The following is a 20552-nucleotide window of genomic DNA, read 5'->3' as shown; positions in this document are numbered from 1 at the left end:
CAGCTAACTTTTTATACCTAATCTAACCCTAAACTTGCCCTAACTACCCCTGCCTACACCTCCTACTACCTGCCTGCCCCTGCCTGTCCCTGCCTCCTAAGGTGTCTGATGGCACCAAAAACTCACAAGATGGTGCGCAGCGTGATCTCCTGCTGCTCTCCCTGCTCCACGGACCGGAATGAGGGAGGAGAGCAGCGGCGGAGATTCAAACTTGCCGTGCTCCGCCCACATGCCGCATGGGGACTAATCGCAGGCGATCCTGAGAGATGACGTGATCGCCACCTTACAGGATCGCAGGACGGTGATTGGTGGTGTATAATCACACTACAGATCACCGTCCTTTCCGGATTATCGGGTCATCAAAGACCCAAATAACCCGGAAATGCAGAAAACCGCATCTCTACTTACGAATATGACGGCTTCTGCAGAGTTTCTGCCGCAGCTGCTGCGTCTGTGACAGAGTATGATTTTATTAGGATTTTAATAGCTTGATAGGATTTATAGGCATTTAATAGGAATTTATTAGGCTTTTAATAGGAATTTATTAGGATTATATTAGGATTTTATTAGGATTTTAACAACTTGATAGGGTTTTTATAGGATTTTAATAGGAATTTATTAGGATTTTAAAAGCTTGATTGCAATATAGACCGCCGGTCTAAAACCTAATACGGACAATTCGAATCAGCGGGGAAAGCATTGGATTTTAATTATATTATATCCGAATGACGTATCTATTTTTTTTTATAGTTATGGATTATCACCCGCAAATGAATTATTTCCTGGAGAATTTCTGAAATTTTTATCTAAAAATTCTAAGACTATAAGATATCAAAACAGACAAATACAGGGCATCGCTAGTTCGGTCTGCGGACATTACTGCATCTATATCTTACATTGAATCGCTAAAGGAATGTCTTTTGAAGATGTATTAAAAATATTTACGAGTGATTTAAGAAAAAATTACCGTGTTGTACGCTCCTTTGTAACAAAGAGCATGAAACAATTATGTATACATTGCTGTAAGCATGCACAAACGTGTCTACCCTGTACTGAGTTATTGAAAAAATGTACCATGATGCGTCGTAAATAAAGACATTTTGCTTAAATCACGTACGCCTTAGATTTTTTTTATTAAACATAATTTCCTATGCTCTGGTAGATTTATAGTTTTATTTATATTTTTATATTTGTATATTTTTGAAAGATAGTTAGCTGTATAGACAGTTAATAGATGATAGCTGTGTAGATAGATAGATAGATAGATAGATATGAAGTAGCTTGATTTAACTGTGTTATTCTGGCTCTTTGAGGGTTTGACAAATCGTAACAAGTGTACAAACAGCGTGGAGTGGTCTGTTTATACAGTCTTCTGGCAATAGCCGCGGCCTTTTGAGATCTTATAAGAGATGTCCCAAGACTTGTGAAGGTCGTACTTTAATGAAACAAATCAAAATCCCATTCAGTCTAATATAGATGGCTGTAATTTTTATTCAATATATGTTTTTAGTAATATGTAGTTGCTATATGTCAATAACATTTATTCAGCTATACGGCGTTAGTAAGTGGATTTAACCTGTTGGAGCTGTAAAGCATCCATACTCGGGAAAACTGGGTACTTAAAATCCGCCACTGCTAAAGTAAGAAAGAAGAAAGACAAGGTGTTGCGCTCGGAGAAGTTCTTGGAGGTATCCCAAGAACATCTGGTAAAAAACAAAAGTCGGAATTGACGCCCTGGAAAGTTGGGATCTGCGGCTGTCGCTCTTAAATAGCGTCTTAGGACATGTCCGAACATGCATTCAACATGCTCGGACATACCTTGACGCGCTTCACAAAATGGGCTGTCCGTATTTCACAAAATGGACTCCGCGGACAAAAAAAAGGGCGTAGATAGATATTAGAATATAGATAGGTACGTGTCCGGTCATGTCTGTGAAGGTCGCAGAAAGTCAAGCTATTTTTAAAACTTAATTGAGTCGCAGCCTGAATAGGACTGGCTGGAAAAGGTGGCCAGGGGACAAAAAAGGGTATGGCCACCTGTCACTTTGAGTTTGACGAGAACTCCCATCTCTTACTACTACTTCTAGGTCTAAAATTGCAGAAACAGAATCATAAAATTGTATTTAATTCTAGAAGGCTTATTAGCAATACTGTGTAAAAAGTCTTCCTGTAAACTTAACTAGTGTCTGTGGTCTGTTTATTCATCTATTGTTATATCCATTTTCTTGTTGGCATAAGAAAACGATACCACCTCTGAGGTCCTTGTACAGCCTTTCAAAGTAGCTCTAGTGCCAGAACTACACAGCTCCATCCTTTGTGTAGTGGATGGAGCTGCTAACTGCAGCACCGCTCCCATTCAGGTCAGTGGGGACAGCATTGCATTAACTACCTCTATCCACTACATAATGGATGGAACTGTGTCGTTCATGTGCCAACATCCAGCACTGGAGCTACTCTGAAACAGCTAATCAGTGGGGTAAAAGGGTGTCAGACCCCTGTAAACAGGACAGGCCATTAATATTAAAATCCTGGAAAGCCCCCCTAGCCTAAATATCCCAATAAATGGACTTCAGATTTACCAACTCCATGCGAGGACAAAAAAGGAGTTCCGGACATGTTTCTGCCCACGGTTATTGATAATGCTTCTTATGCCTCATGCACACGACTGTTCCGTTTTTTTGTGGTCCGCAAACCGCGGTTTTGCAAAAAAACGGAAGTCCCCTATGTGCCTTCCGCAATTTACGGAACGGGCGGCCCATTGTAGAAATGCCTATTCTTGTCCGCAAAACGGACAAGAATAGGACATGCTATATTTTTTTTGCGGGGCCTCGGAACGGAGCAACGGATGCCGACAGCAACGGATGCGGACAGCAACGGACGCAGACAGCATCTTTTGTGGCCCCATTGAAGTGAATAGGTCCGCATCCGATGCGGACCCAAACAAAGGTCGTGTGCATGAGGCCTAAGGGAGAAGATGTCCCAAATACTGTATCTGCATACAGAGGAAGAGTCTGGCCCATATGGCGCCCATGTGCATGGTATTGGTACTACAAAACGCTAATCTATTATTGATTATGTAAAATGAGAACTACTATTTTTTTGATTTTGCTAATTTTTAGCAGATGTTATTTAGTCATGGGAAAGTATGTCCATATAATACTATACATAAACCTATGAGATAAACTGCATTCAGTGTAAAAACAGGAACTTATGATACTAGTAGTGTTGAGCGCAAATATTCAAATCGCTAATTTTAATCACGAATATCGCGACTTTGAGAATTTGTGAATATTTATAATATAGTGCTATACATTCGTATTCGCAAATGTTGTTGAGCATGAATATTCTAATCGTGAATTTATCGCGCATTTATCGCGAATATCGGCACTTAGCAACATCCCTAGCAACCAATAGGAAAGTTGCCTACCCCTTAGTGTTGATCGCAAATATTTAACATTGCCGATTTTTGCAATCAAGTAAATAATGACTGGAGATCACGAATTCTTGAATTTGCGAAGTTATGGTGAATATTCGCCAAAAAATTTGCTAAATATCGAGAATTAGAATATTGCTTATGCCACTCATCACTAGATACTGGAAGCCATCTAAATGCTGATTATAAAGCCATGTAACTGCTAAAAATATGAGTATGAACTGTGCTTCTACAATGTCTGCAAAATAATATAAATTCACACTGAATGTCTTGTCAAAATTTATAGTATTTAGCCGTCATATTTAGAAGTTTCAGCTTGCCAAATGGTTTCCGTAGTCAAGGAAACATCAGTTGCTGATTATTTTGGGCAACTCTCCCAACAAATGTCCAATATGAATGCATTAAATGGTTTCTTAATTCCAGACAACAGGTTTGATTTTGCTTGCTTAACATCACATCCATGAATTACCATCACATCATGATGGAGCCTAATGCCTTAAGTGGGCACTTCCATATATCAAATATCATATATTATCACCTATATTTGAATATTCTATGTATTTTTTTAAATGAAAAATTGGTTTTCTGGTGATATATACATATATATATTGTGACACAGTGAGAGGTTTGGTCTGGGAAAACAGGTATTTTCCTCCCAGCATGTGCTGCCGGGCTGATTTACAGCCAGGTGAGGTAAAATACCGGACCGGACTTTAAATGCCGGTCCGGGTTTTGCCAGCCATGTCTCTGTGTTGGGATCTGGGAGCCTTGTGTCTGGATGAAGGCTTGCTACCTGTTTGGCGTGAAAACAGGTTGGTGCTGCTATCAGCAAGGACTCTTTGAGGCAGAATTGCCGCATGGTGTGAATTGCCACCAACACCGCAAGGTGACTTTTTGTTTGAATATGACTGCTTGTTTTGTCACTTGCCTAAAGTGGAAATAAAACTGAACTGTTTGGTGTTGCCTCTATACTGTGTCCACTAATCCTGTCTACCAGAGCGAGTTCCCACAATGAAAATATATATATAGATATATATATATATGTCATTCCATGTATTCTACTTACTGTTTAGGCTCATTTTAGCAAGACAAACACTCTAATTTAACCTTTTCAGTCAGACCATTCACTGCGACCAGAGTGAGCCTCCCTGTTGTGACTTAATTAGAGCATCACACTTTACACTAATCAATGCAATGGTCTTCTATGGGCAACTTTATCTAGGTCTATCAAAAGAACAAAAGACCTGTCAAATTGTTATCCTACTTCTATGCCTATCATTACTATGAAGATTAGCCAGCAGATAACATCTTCCCCTCACAGCAACAGTGAACTGACAATGGATTACCTAGGGATAAAGGACAATATTTTGTATTTAAGCCAGTCATAATGCTCACCCTGCTGATCAAAACCATACCTTTTTTTGCAAATTGGTTGCTTCATTCTGGAGAAAAAGTACTTTAAATCCATATGCAAGTGAGTAGTAAAGCGTACCAAGGGCAGGTCCAAGCCAATATGTGTACCCTTGCGCCTCCTGCCTCCTATGTGAGCCTCTCTCTATTTCTTGACTGACAGGGCCGAGCAAAAAGACTATGAAGGAACTTGGCCCTGTCAATCGTCAAGGAAAGGGAGGGGCTGGGACCGGAAGCAAAAGGGGCAAGAGTGCATAGAGTGACTTGGGCCCACCCAGGCAGTGTTTAGAGTTCATGATGCCCTAGGCACTTTAGTGCCCCCTATCCATACAATTTAGTTAACTGGCGGCCAAATGCTTTCAGGCCATCAGACATCCATCTGAACTCCCCTATACACATGCAAGTTTGACTGAAAATCACCACAGAGCAGAGGAGAAGGAGAATCGCTCTTCCCTCTCCTCCGCCTTGTTGACGCTGCATCCAGGACTGATTCAAGCTTTTCCGCTGGCTGAGGTAAAATTTAAATGGCTCCCATCCTTCCCGTGCAAAATTCTTAATCCAACTCCAGCCTACTGCTAGAGACATATTTAGATGGATATTACATAAATACCTCTTACATTTAGTGATGCCTCCTCCTCTGATACAAGCATTCTCTTTCTTCATCTTCTCCTTTCGGCCAGAGCTCCATGAAAACTTCTTTTACCCATGTCTCATCCCTGCAGAGTTTGCAACACAGACAGCTTAGATTCCTCATCATTCTCCTCCTCCTGGTGTCCTAACATTGTGATCCTGCTGCTACCCTCAATATTGTGCTTCCTAATGCTCCCAAATACTATACTGAAGAAATAACAGTGCCATACCGATAATCCCCCCATAGTAATAATGCACCTCAAAGTTCCACCAATAGTAATTTCCTCCCAGGGTGCCCCTATTAATAATAGTGCCATCTTCAGTACCCCCAATAGTGATTATGCTCCCAAACAATTCCTCTATCAGCAGAAGAGCCCTTCATATTGTCCCCAATAATAATAACATACAGTCCCATGTAAATGATATTGCTCCCCTCCCTTCAGCCCCTCCAATATACAGTCCCATGTAAATAACATCACTTCCCTGCCTTCAGTCCCCTCCAACATACAGTCCCATGTAAATTACATCACCCTACTCCTTTCAGCTCCCTCCAACATGCAGTCTCATGTAAATAACATAATTTCCTCCTTTCAGCCTCCTCCAACACACAGACCCACGTAAATAATATCACTCCCTCCCCCAGCTGCCTCAAACACACAGTCTCGAGTAAATAATATTACTCTATCCCCCGACCACCTCCAATATACAGTCCCATACATATAAGGCTACATGCACATGGATGTCAAAAAAGGCTGTTAAAAACAGACACACTGTCAGTTCTTCAAGGCCATTTTTCAACCATTTGTGCATCCTTTTCCTGGCCTTCTGGACGTTTTAAACAGCCATTTTGCATCCCATTTTAACGACCTTTAAAAAAGAATGAATTTTATTTGCTTATCTCAACCGCTGCAGCATACATAATGCCCACCATAGTGGGCCCCATTGTAAATAATGCCCCACAAAGGACCCAACATAAATGATATTCCCCATAGTGGCCCCCAGCATTAATAATGTTGCAGATCATGTCCCCCAGCATTTTTTGAACTGCTGCCAAAAATAAATACTCACCTGAACCAATTGCATGCACGTGGACACTCGCTCTTCACTGGAGGCAGGAGGAACTGTCTCACTTTCACGTTCGTGTGCATATAGCCTAATTAACATTGTTCTCCTCCCTTCAGCCCCTCCAACATACAGTCCCATGTAAATAACATTGCTCCCATCCCTTCAGCGCCTCGAACATACAGTTACATGGTAATAAAATAACTTCCTCCTCAGCCTCCTTCAATATAGTGTCCCATGTAAATAACATCATTCTGTTCCTACTACATGGTGTGAATTCACCTTCCTCAAATCACTATTATTCTTTTTCTTCCCATGGCAACTAGTGTTTGAAAAAGGTAGGCCCTAGTAGGGCCAAAATGTCACATGTACACAGCACAATACTTTAAACAAATCTCAAGGAGTGCCTAGGTTTATTTTATTTATTGTTCTGTATGGGGTTGGGACCCCACAACTAGAGCACACGAATAACAGGACACGAGTGCAACATTCTACCAATAGATCAATCTGTTCCTTCCAGCCCCCCCCAACATACAGTCCCATATAAATACTCCACTCCCTTCAACTCCCTGCAACATTCAGTCCCATGTAAATAATATCCCTCCCCTCCCTTCAACCCTTCTAACATACAGTCCCAGGAAAATAACTGCACTCCCTCCATCTAGGGAAGGGGTATAAGAGGAGAGAACTTCTCACATTGAATCCATCGCATAACGTCACCACAGGTCCTTCCCAATGACTTTTCCTCTCCACTGCTGAGCTCTGCCTCCTCCTACACTGATCACATGGTGACATCATCACAGGTCCTTCAGGTATGGAGTTTAGACACAACCATAGTAGATACAGAACAAGTCCTGGTCAGAGCACCACAGCTACCCCAAACCCTGTTCGCAAAGGTAGTAGGGGGAAATTGGGAAAAAAAAAACGTTTTGCTAGTACAGCTTCCTGTACTGGGCTCTGCTCTGGGCCCATGCCTTTAGGTGCCTAATAATAAATACTCCCCTGGGCCCACCCTTTGTGCACTTAACTGCTCATTTGCTTATGGATTAAAAGTACAGATTGATAAGTGGAAGACATCATTACATTCAGCTGAGCTAGTTCTACAAGACACTGTGCCTGGTTTAACAGGGTTGATCCTGCTGACAGATGCTCTTTAACTTTCAATAGCATAGTACTGCAAAAAAATACAAAAGGAACACAGCCAGAAATTCTAATATTATTGCTTTCTATGAATCTTGAGTTTAAATAAAATACTCCTTTCTGATAGGAGTGTCTCTTTATCAATATAATTGAATTGCTATGGTGTCTTAAACCTGGGCAAAGAGCAAACAGAAGCCATTCTTTGCGGGATTTCTGACTTAACCACTTCATATACTGTAGACAGCTGTCTGACATTTCCTATGGCCTGATTATATACAGCAGCACTTTATATATTGCTGGTGTTTTTTTAAGTAAACTTATTTATTAAGGCTTTCGGAAGGGATTAGATAAAAACAGGAGGTGATGAAGCTCACTGGTTAACAGTGGGATTTCTGAGTAGCAGACTGCGACATGACACAAGAGATATCTTTATCAATGTCATGCCTCTGTAGAATGCCTCTATGTGCTTGGAATTGGTTTTCTTCTTCTTTAACTCAAAGCAGTTTTTCCCAGTGAGTGCACATCTGATATCGGTAATTGCTTAGCCTCAAGGCCGTGAAGCTTCATACAGTGTAGCTAATGGATAGTGTTGAATGGCAAATGTGTCTGGAAGTGTTTGCTGCACAAAAACTTCATGGAAGGTAAGCAAATATTAAGCTAAGCGGAGACGTTTGCCTATTTGCATTTCTTCATATACTAGTTCAAGTAGATACTAGTGGTTCTACTTTGGATTGGACATGCCAAATTACAGTGGCTTCCTTATCTAACTATGGTATTAAAAGCAAATGTCAATCACCCGAAATTTGATCATGGTCTAAAATTTTAGGACTATAATATTTTTTGGAAAGTAAATTGACATATTCACATTGCATGAAACGCTGCACGAACCAGACTTTATTAGTCCCTCTCTTCTCCCAGATATTGCCTTAATGAACCTGTGGTGGAACAGATTATGCATTGTGAATTTAAGTTGTCCTTAAAGAGAACCTGTCACCTCTCCCAACATGTCTGGTTTAGTAACTGATACCTTTCTTCTCATGTATGGTGACTTGTGAAAGTACATATATTTACCATTATCCTCCCACCCCCCAAGTTTTACTCCATTGCAGCTTGGAATTAAAGAGAACCTGCCACTTCTCCCAACATGTCTGTTTTAGTAATTCATTTTGTTTCTTTTCCTGTATGGTGGCTTATGAAAGTACATGTATACATGCATTCAACACTACTCCCCCCTAGTTTTGTTCCATTGCAACCTGGAATTAAAGAGAACCTGCCACCATGAAATGCAAGGCAGCATGTTATAGGGCAGAATAAGCTGAGCAGATTGATGTGTAGTTTTATGGGAAAACATTCAATGAAACTTTTAATTTTATGCATTTAAATCTCAGCTTTTTCTGAGCTCAAGATAGCCCTGTCTACAGCTCAGAAAAGCATTGACGTACTGTAAATTTTTATGTATAGTAACAAGTTTTACTGAATCTTTTCCCATAAAACTACACATCAATCTGCTCAGCCCCTCCTGCTCTATAATATGCTGCCTGCAGATTGCACTAATTTCATAGTGACAGGTCCTCTTTAAATATATATATATATATATATATATACTGTGTGTGTGTGTATATATATATATATATATATGTACTGTTATACTGTGTGTGTGTGTGTGTGTGTGTGTATATATATATATATATATATATATATATATATACTGCTATAGGCCTCTTTCACACGACCGTATGTCTTTTTCAGTGTTTTGCGGTCCGTTTTAAACGGATCCGTTGTTCCGTTTTTTGCTTCCGTTGTGTTTCCGTTTCCGTTCCGTTTTTCCGTATGGCAAATACAGTATACAGTAATTTCATAGAAAAAATTGGGCTGGGCATAACATTTTCAATAGATGGTTCCGCAAAAAACGGAACGGATACGGAAGACATACGGATGCATTCAATTTTTTTGGAGACCCATAGACTTTAATGGAGCAACGGAACGTGATTTGCGGCCAAATATAGGACATGTTCTATCTTTAAACGGAACGGAAAAACGGAAATACGGAAACGGAATGCATACGGAACACATTCAGTTTTTTTTGCGGAACCATTGAAATGAATGGTTCCGTATACGGACCGTATACGGCCCGCAAAAAACGGCCCGCAAAACGGAAAAAAAAAACGGCCGTGTGAAAGAGGCCATACTGTGTGTGTGTGTGTATATATATATATATATATATATATAGTTTTTTATATATATATATACAGGGAGTGCAGAATTATTAGGCAAGTTGTATTTTTGAGGATTAATTTTATTATTGAACAACAACCATGTTCTCAATGAACCCAAAAAACTCATTAATATCAAAGCTGAATATTTTTGGAAGTAGTTTTTAGTTTGTTTTTAGTTTTAGCTATTTTAGGGGGATATCTGTGTGTGCAGGTGACTATTACTGTGCATAATTATTAGACAACTTAACAAAAAACAAATATATACCCATTTCAATTATTTATTTTTACCAGTGAAACCAATATAACATCTCAACATTCACAAATATACATTTCTGACATTCAAAAACAAAACAAAAACAAATCAGTGACCAATATAGCCACCTTTCTTTGCAAGGACACTCAAAAGCCTGCCATCCATGGATTCTGTCAGTGTTTTGATCTGTTCACCATCAACATTGCGTGCAGCAGCAACCACAGCCTCCCAGACACTGTTCAGAGAGGTGTACTGTTTTCCCTCCTTGTAAATCTCACATTTGATGATGGACCACAGGTTCTCAATGGGGTTCAGATCAGGTGAACAAGGAGGCCATGTCATTAGATTTTCTTCTTTTATACTCTTTCTTGCCAGCCACGCTGTGGAGTACTTGGACGCGTGTGATGGAGCATTGTCCTGCATGAAAATCATATTTTTCTTGAAGGATGCAGAATTCTTCCTGTACCACTGCTTGAAGAAGGTGTCTTCCAGAAACTGGCAGTAGGACTGGGAGTTGAGCTTGACTTCATCCTCAACCCGAAAAGGCCCCACAAGCTCATCTTTGATGATACCAGCCCAAACCAGTACTCCACCTCCACCTTGCTGGCGTCTGAGTCGGACTGGAGCTCTCTGCCCTTTACCAATCCAGCTACGGGCCCATCCATCTGGCCCATCAAGACTCACTCTCATTTCATCAGTCCATAAAACCTTAGAAAAATCAGTCTTGAGATATTTCTTGGCCCAGTCTTGACGTTTCAGCTTGTGTGTCTTGTTCAGTGGTGGTCGTCTTTCAGCCTTTCTTACCTTGGCCATGTCTGTGAGTATTGCACACCTTGTGCTTTTGGGCACTCCAGTGATGTTGCAGCTCTGAAATATGGCCAAACTGGTGGCAGGTGGCATCTTGGCAGCTGCACGCTTGACTTTTCTCAGTTCATGGGCAGTTATTTTGCGCCTTGGTTTTTCCACACGCTTCTTGCGACCCTGTTGACTATTTTGAATGAAACGCTTGATTGTTTGATGATCACGCTTCAGAAGCTTTGCAATTTTAAGAGTGCTGCATCCCTCTGCAAGATATCTCACTATTTTTAACTTTTCTGAGCCTGTCAAGTCCTTCTTTTGACCCATTTTGCCAAAGGAAAGGAAGTTGCCTAATAATTATGCACACCTGATATAGGGTGTTGATGTCATTAGACCACACCCCTTCTCATTACAAAGATGCACATCACCTAATATGCTTAATTGGTAGTAGGCTTTCGAGCCTATACAGCTTGGAGTAAGACAACATGCATAAAGAGGATGATGTGGTCAAAATACTCATTTGCCTAATAATTCTGCACGCAGTGTATATATATATATATATACTGTGATACTGTATATAGATATATGGAGGGATTTATTAACACTGGTGCAAGGTGCAAAGGAAAACCTTTCATTCTTCACAGCTCCATGGGAATGTAAGGTGGAATCTGATTGGTTGCTATGGCCAACTAAGTCAATTTTCCTTTGCACCCATTTTGATAAATTTCACCCGTATCATCTAATACAATCAAGTTGAGACCAAGGCATTTAGGAATTGTCAGAGTTGACTCCAAAATAGCTATAAAAACACATTGGTTATATTATAAGTGGGCTATATATGGCTAAGATGCTTCTTAAGAGGAAATGTTGTAGATGTCCCTGCTAAGTATTCAGATACACTTCTGTGTAGAACACCTTGGGGCAGTTTTTTGTCAATGCATTGTACTATTTTGGTCTAAAATTTTTTTTTTGATAGGGCTTTATTAATAATTTTCAACAGTTTTCCCTCTACAGCTTTCACTTTCAATGCAGTTGTGTATCCCAAAAGGAGTATAATGCAATAATAAAAAAATAGTTCCATAGGTGTCTATAGCCTTTAAAGGTATATCTAACCTATTTATTTTATATTATCAATTTCACATTTTATTGTGACAGACAGCCTTACAGTTTTTCATACAAATGTAATCCTCAGTACAGTGCCAAGGATTATGTTGGTGCTATTTAAATGGTGGATATTGATGACATGGTCAAAAAAATAAGGTGGGGTTAAAGGAATACAAACTTGTACATGAAAGCTACTGTATAAATCACTGTATGTGTGTTAGGGAACCAAGAATCACACGCTTTCTCTATAAGTTTAGGTAGCATCTAAACAGCCTTTTGCATAAAGTTATTGAAGGAGTTGTCCCAGCTGTACATTTATGGCATATCCTGTGGATATGCCATAAATGCCCAAAAGGTGTAGGTCCAACCTTCTATCTCAAGAACGTGGCCCAATATGAATGGAGAGGATGCCACATTTGCTTCTTCTATTCTGTGCTGCCTTCAATTAGGGTAATAGTTTTTCTTTAAAAAATATTCGGTATGTTTTACTTGACTGATGTAAACCTAGCAATAGCTAAATAATATATGAAGTGGTATTGGCCAGTTGGCCACTAGTTAATAAATGTATTTCTTATTGTCCAAATATGATTATTTCACTCGGGCAAAGGATTGGGACAATTATTGAGGAAGAACGTTTGTATGAATTGCTTGTTCCTCATAATTGACCTGTGCTTGTGACTTGATCTAATCTTTTATGCATAAGCTAAAAATGGGAGTTTGTCAGGAGCACATCAGGGATGTGTTGATGACAACCAATGAACCTGCATGGGATGAATGATCGTAGTACTGATTATTCATACCCATATAGAGATGGTGATTACTGCATAGCTAGCAATGATTGGGAATAAACTGTTCATTCGTGCCATCACTTTTCCTGCTAAAGTTTTTTATTCATTCCTCAGTTCATAGCTTCGAGATCATGTTTTATGTACAGCTTCTCTTTCATTTAGCTAAGAGGTTAATGATAATGTGACTTTGCCGTGACTAAATGTAGCCTCCTACTGAGCTCTATATTGAGGTCAGCTGCATTATTATAATTGTAACAAGTAATGAAATTAAAGTTATCAAGATTCAACCTACTTTATTTACTGGAACATTTGTTGCCTAGGGTAAAACAGTTGCTATCTTTTGGCTGAAATATTAAATTTTATGGAAAAAAAAAAAGCTGATTAAACTACTACTTGCCAGTGACCACATGAGGCTTTTCAAATGCAAAGTTGAATATTATCGTGAAGCAGCTAATAAAGGAATGGAGAGCGAAGACGTAACTTCAAGCTCTTTGGCCCAAGTGCAAAATCTGTAACAGGACCCCCAGCCTAGAAGGTGCCATTTATTATACCAGTGTCTTAGGTGGCGGAGGACCCTTTGGTCACCCTCAGTCATATCTACGTTCCCTATAGCTGTGTACAGTATATATACACACATGCAGCAATTTTCAGCAAAACGTATCAACATATCTCAACCAGGAGAAGGAGCTCCCTTACCACTAGTGGTTCATACCACACCTCTATTAATCACACCACCTGCTTGCTTCTCCTAACCCATCTTTGTAAGGCTACTTTCACACTCGCGTTTGGTGCGGATCCGTCATGGATCTGCACAGACGAATCCGTTCAGATAATACAAACGTTTGCATCTGTTCAGAACGGATCCGTTTGTATTATCTGTAACGTAGCCGAGACGGATCCGTCTTGAACACCATTGAAAGTCAATGGAGGACAGATCCGTTTTCTATTGTGCCAGATTGTGTCATAGAAAACGGATCCGTCCCCATTGACTTACATTGCGTGTCCGTATGTCTCAGTTTCGTCAGACAGACACCTAAACGCTGCAAGCAGTGTTTTGGTGTCCGCCTCCAGACGGAATGGAGACGGAACGGAGGCAAACTGATGCATTCTGAGCGGATCCTTTTCCATTCAGAATGCATTAGGGCAAAACTGATCCGTTTTAGACCATTTGTGAGAGCCCTGAACGGATCTCGCCAACGGAAAGCCAAAACGCCAGTGTGAAAGTAGCCTTAGGCTACTTTCACACTAGCACCAGTTTGTTCCGGTGGGTGCTGCCGCTAGTGCATGCGTGCTGCCGGAGGTCCGCTCTGGCCCCATTGACTATAATCCTAAAATAATATATTCCGAGGCGCCGGAATAAAACTACGACATGCCACTAGTGTGAAAGTAGCCTTAGACGTCTTTTTTACTGGTAAAGGGTTGCTGGTAGGTCTGTTTTTCCTGTTGGCAAATCTATTGAGGAAAGAGTGCTGTATAGGTTCATTATATGAATGTGTGTAGGCAATCCCTAATTGCAGATGACAGGGGTGAGAAAGATTCGACAGTTGGATTTCTACATGCCCAATCCTTTTATTTACAGGGGAGATAAGCAGCCACCAGAGGTGTCTGGCAGCAGCTCACTCCTCTCTCCAGAAACAGAAGACATGCATTCTAGGTCAAGTCAAGTGCACATGTGTATTCAGGGTTCGTGAGGAAAAGAATCTAAATGACATAGCCATCCTATGGAGGTAATTACGTCTCCACATGAGAGATATTGGAATTGGAAACCTTCATTGCAGACTAATGTGTCTGAATAATTATAACATAATATGAACAACCTCAGCCTACTAAATAAAAAATGCTCTTACTGGATCACTAATCAACTCTGTATATTACCAAGTTTATGGAATGGGAATTTAAAGGGCAGTGAGATGACATAAGTGCAATTGTGTATTTATTTCTCTCAGTTGGTGGCCGCATTTTAGTTAATGAGCTGCTAAATTATTGCTCTGGCGCTGCAGTTTTTCCTCAGTCACGTGCCCTGCTTAAAAGTTCAATTATATTGCCTACCACTGACAACAGCAATATAGGCAATTATTTTTATGAATGTGATAATGTCAGACGTATTGTCCCTATGAATGATGAATAAGAACCAAGATAATTCACGCTATTATGTATGTTAGTTCTAGTTTAAAAAATCAAAGTAAGGCCTCATGCACACGACCGTTGTTCGGGTCCGCATCCAAGTCGCAGTTTTTGCGGCTCGAGTGCGGACCCATTCACTTCAACGGGGCCACAAAAGATGCGGACAGCACTCTGTGTGCTGTCCGCATCCGTTGCTCCGTTCCTAGGCCCCGCCAAAAAAATATAGCATGTCCTATTCTTGTACGTTTTGCGGACAAGAATAGGCATGTCTACAATGTGGAATGGTGACCATTTTTGCGGAATGGTCGTGTGCATGAGGCCTTAAAATGCTAAAATTCAAATGCCAGTTTCAAATGCAGATTCAACACGTGGTTTCCATTTTCTATAATAAAACACTCAAAAATGGAAGGTTTCAAATAAAAGAAATATATTATTGAATTTATGTCATTATGTCCCTTAAGAACAGGCCACACATGTTACATATAAGGCCGTTTTCATGCAGTCAGTGACTGTGAGCCAAAGCTCATTCATTATACTTTATCTTAGTGTAGGCTCCAATCAGGGGCGTAGCTAAAGGTTCATGGTCCCTGGTGTAAGACTTCAGCTTGGGCCCCTCTTCCCTCAGTGCTTTTTGGCAAGGGGCAGGGGAGCATATAGCCTTCATCCTGCCTAAGGCAAAAAAATTTATTACACCGCCACCCCATGCCAAATTATTGACCTAATCCCTTCCCTCCAGCCAGAGGTGTAACTTGACCAGCATGCGCTTTCTATAATACCAGTGGTTTCTTATGCGGCACATGGGTCTTTGGGCCCCCTCAGGCTCCTGGGCCCGGTAGCGACTGCTACCTCTGCACCCCCTATAGCTACACCCCTGGCTCCAATCCTGATTTTAGCAACTAAAGGCAGTGTAGAGGGACCTTTACTTGAAAGAAGCCTAAATTGTATCCAATAGTGGCTGCCACAAGGTTTCCTATGACTAGTCATTGGTAAGGCAATCGTCTTATGCCATGTTGTAGGTCAAACACCTTGCATTACAGATGACTTAGCTGGTGGGGCAGAATAGTTCAGTTTTTATGATTGAATTCACCAGACAGCAAAATTTGTATATGAACAATATTGTGAAGGACAAACAATGGTTTTGAAACCCTGTAGTAGTTGCCAGTTATAAAATGACATCAATCCAGATAATTTTCCGATGACATTAAAAGGTTTATTAAAATCTTCTTGCCCACCAGGATGCAACTCTCCTTACTCCTAGATAACTAGGCTAACAAAACTTGGTTACATAAGCTGAAGATCACAGTTCTCCCTGAGTCAATCCCTGCTTTACAGCTGGTCTTCAAATTGAAAACCTTTTTTTTTTTTTGTGAGGAGAACAAAGCCAGCAAGATATTCTAGGTTATAACTTGCCTTCTCTTTCTGGGATGTTTGGTACAACTTAAACCGACAGGACTTAATGCACGCTATTTGTCTATCTAGTCAAAGAGACTTGTCCGTAATGTTCCTACTAGATTTCACAAACTGGACACTGCAACTGAGATCTCTCCTTCCTGTTTAAAATGCACATGGGGGATAAGCTCCATATATTTGATTTCTCTCAATTTCCAAATTCATCCACTCAGATACCCATCCTGTTTAATCAGGATATTTCTTTCAAATCTTTACATTTACCCCTTACTGACCCTTTATGAGGTTTCCCTCTTATTTGAGAGATATGCTTTCTCTTGCTAACTCTACATGTCACTTATTACTATGTATTGAAACTTCCAACTTGAAACATACAGATTCTAGTAATAAAGTAATTAAATGAAAAATGTGTCAAGAAACAAGCTTACTGCATTTTAACTAATTCCATGCTTTTATATTATTTTTATTTTAGTCGGGGGCAAATGTTCTTTTGCAAGATGTGAACGGCAATATATCTCTTGACTATGCCAGCGAAGGAACTGAATCCAACTCAATCCTTTTAACTTATTTAGAAGAAAATGGTATGTATTAAGAATGTATTATGAACCAACATTCCTTTCTTTTCGTCTCATTTTGCCTTTCCTTGGTTTGATAAATCACTTTATCAAATAGCATTATTTATAACTGTAGCAGTCTAAAGTAATTTTAGAAAAATATCCATTAAATGTAGGACTTAATAATAATTAAGTGTTGTTCACTAACAGACTTGTTAAAATCGAGATCTGAACTTATTACTCCTTCCTCTGATGTGTGCAGTTTAATGATGTTGATATGCATACTTGCACAGTGGCCTTTAAGGTAATGATTTTAATGTGGTAATGAAATGGTAGAATGGCTAATTAAACGGTTGTGATTACACTAACTGGTTGTGCAGTGGTGGCTTATACTATAATACATCATTTCATATTCAAATATCAGAGAAACATTATAATTGTATTATACAAGCTTTATTGTGTTGTCCTGTACATTCTTTCTGTTTAATGTTGGGCATGCTTTATTTCTAGAAAATAGTTAAATGACCTGGTGTCAAAAACACATTTATATTCTCAAACAGTTTGTGGCTGCATTCCTTGGAGGACTGTTAGAGGCCATTTTACAGATATTTCTGATTCTTCACAGTTTACATGCTCACAATCCTAAACCATGACTGCTCAAGCAGTCAAGGTCCTAGAGCTGGCAGAAAATGCCTCGGAAGAACAGTAGCAATTCATCAACTATGACAGTAGCTTAAAGGTCTTTGTATATTTCAGACAATGTGGGGATGAATTAGAAATAAAAATTGTAATTTTTTATGTAAATAATTTACAAAAATTGAACCTCATGTATACTTTATTGAGGTAGTTTATATCCTGTGTCAGAATTTAGGGTAAAAATTGAAGACATAATAGTAATAATGATAATAATCATCATCATCACCTTTATTTTTAGCAGCAACATATTTCACAGTACTTCACAAATCAGAGTGTACATGTCTTAGAGAAAATCAGACATTATAGACTAACAAACTAATTAGAAATTCAAGCAATAGCAGTGAAGATCTTGGTCTCAAGAGCTTACAATACACAAGGACACGGGTTCCACAAAAGGTAGAAGTGTTTGGTCAAGCCATCTTTAAAAAGAAAAACACAAAAAAGGTACTACACATACAAATTCTTAGCTACTGTACATACGAGTGACACTTAGCCAGAATCTATGTATGTACAGATCTAAACTGAATTTGAGTTTATGGGGGTGGGGGTTACTGTGGATAAAGGGATCAGGTTTTGAGGAATAATGTAGAAGGGGCGTAAGCCAGTAAAGGGCCTATTATACCTAATAATATTTGGGCCAATTATTGGGAACAAGCTTTCATAGGAATGGTCATTCTAGAGATGAGTGAATTTCTTTAAAATTCGTTTTGGGTCTGATTTTCAGAATAATTCAAAATGTTTAATTTGGGTCCAAATTGATATGACAAGAATCAAAATAGCTCCAATTAGCGTGAAAATTGGTATAGGACACTCGGAGGTCTCACACATTTCATTATTGATGGCTGACAATAGAGTGGAATAGGAGAAGCGGCAGGATGAGTAGTATCCTTAGCAGAGGACGCAGTAAGTTATGTTGACAATGACAAGGACACTGTACTGTATGTGGATGCGGCCTGGCTGATGCAAAGCAGACCAAGAAAAGGAAAGACTTCTTCCAATTGCTGTTGGCCATTTGTATTTTCCCACTGGATCTGCTGATACCACTTCATGTGCTGCAGTAGAGGATGTGCTGCCGATAATCAGAAGAACTGAATGAGGGAGGAAAGACATTCACTTTACATGTGTAATAGGCCGGTGCAAACTAGCACAGATAGATGTGCTTATCATCCATCGCAGCTCGTCCTACCCGAGTATAGGGCAGTGTAATATGGCCCTCAGAATGGGCAGCGTGGCAAACATAGAAGAGTTAGATTAGAAAAAGTAATAAGCCTGATTATTTGTTTTTAGGATATGATCACAACTGTGGATGTTGACAATTGACCTGATTGTATGGGGTATCCGTGTAGATAGATGAACCTGGCTGCTGTGTTCAGGATAGATTGGAGAAGTGAGAGTCTAGTGAGGGAAGACCAATTAGAAAGAATTTATAGCTGTCAAGACAAAGAATTAACAATACTTGGCTACTTCAACAGTAAGAAAAGGGCAGATTCTATAGCTGTTTTTGAGGTGAAAGTGGTATGAGTATGCAAGTGATTGAATATAGAGTGCAAAGGAAAGATGCCGCTAACAGACAATCACTGGTGTTATTATGTAAAGACCAAGTTCTCAATATTTTGTTGGGTTTTCAAAGCTCTGGTAGAAATTATACTTTGCATAACATTGTTAATGCCTTGTTCATTATCCGTAACTACATTTTCATGTGATGTGTGCTTCTTAGTCAAGAGATAAGGTTCCTGTAGCATCAATTTGGCCTTCCTCACCTGTGGTCTTGCTGAGACAGAGTTTTATGGAAGTTGGTATTAGTTGATCATTGATGACATCTTTCGTCATTGAAACAGCAAAGAAACATTCAAGAAAAAAATATGCTTGCCTTTTCCTCTTAGTACTAGTTTGTCTACAAGTGACAAACAAATAGGGAGAATCATCAAATTACTGATGTAATGCCCTGGGGTAAAATACAGTATCATCTGTATTACCATCCAAAGGTAATGGTAAAAGGAAGGTATTGCCCAATTTAGTTAAGAAAGCCCCTGAGAGTTATTTCCGGTACTGCTTATATTGCGCTTTATCTAACTGTTCATCTGTCTTCAGCCAGTAGGTTGATGATGCTAGGTCTTTTGTGGGATTGTTAAGAGGGTTTCCTCCATGTTTCTGTGGAAATGTAATGTGTAGTGTTGATCACGAAAATTCTAATCGTGAATTTTTATCGCGAATATTGGCACTTTGAAAATTTGCGAATATCTAGAACAGTGTTTCCCAACCAGCGTGCCTCCAGCTGTGGCAAAACTACGACTCCCAGCATGCCCGGACAGCCTTTGGCTGTGCAGGCATGCTGGGAGGTGTAGTTTTGCAACAGCTGGAGGCACGCTGGTTGGGAAACACTGATCTAGAATATAGTGCTATATATTCATAATCGCGAATATTCTAGATTTTTTTTCATCAGTACCCATGATCCCTCACTGCTTCTTGCTTTTGGGCCAATGAGAAGGCTGCAATATCTTTGACTTTTGGAGTAGTGTTGACTGCAAATTTTTGTATCGCTAATTTTTTATCGCTAATTTTTTTTGCAAATTTTCTGATAACAAGATCACAAATTCTCAAATTTGCAAATTTATGGCGAATATTCGCCCAAAAATTCGCAAAATATCACAAATTCGAATCTTGCCCCTGCCACTCATCACTAATAAGCAGCAGTATAATGGCAATTTGGATCCGAAGTCAGTGCAGCAAGGTGTAATAGGATTGTTCCTATTACCCAGACTGTAAACACCCTTATTGAATCCTGTTCTGCTTCAATACTGTGGAATAATTCCTCCTTATTCTTTCCCTACACTTCTAATGCTCTTTCCCTGAGCTTCTATTGAGCAAGATATAAGTTTTCAAGTCTTTCCTAGCACTGTCCCTAGCGCCTGCTGACATCTCTCCTTGCACTAAGTA

At 39.7% G+C, this 20552-nt stretch overlaps 1 protein-coding gene across 1 annotated transcript in view; it reads left to right on the top strand.

Moving 5' to 3' along the window:
• The window catches only part of MYO16 (myosin XVI), a 441642-nt gene that overhangs the window by 17538 nt on the left and 403552 nt on the right, over window positions 1-20552 (top strand). Inside the window, exon 4 of the mRNA XM_040422330.1 lies at window positions 16838-16946. Within this exon, the coding sequence (XP_040278264.1) occupies window positions 16838-16946 (109 nt within the window). The remainder of the gene's footprint in view (window positions 1-16837; window positions 16947-20552) is intronic.

This window comes from Bufo bufo, chromosome 3 (assembly GCF_905171765.1).
Source record: "Bufo bufo chromosome 3, aBufBuf1.1, whole genome shotgun sequence".
Taxonomy (NCBI): domain Eukaryota; kingdom Metazoa; phylum Chordata; class Amphibia; order Anura; family Bufonidae; genus Bufo; species Bufo bufo.
Note: the sequence above shows the minus strand (reverse complement) of the source record. Positions and strands in the feature narration are given on the sequence as shown.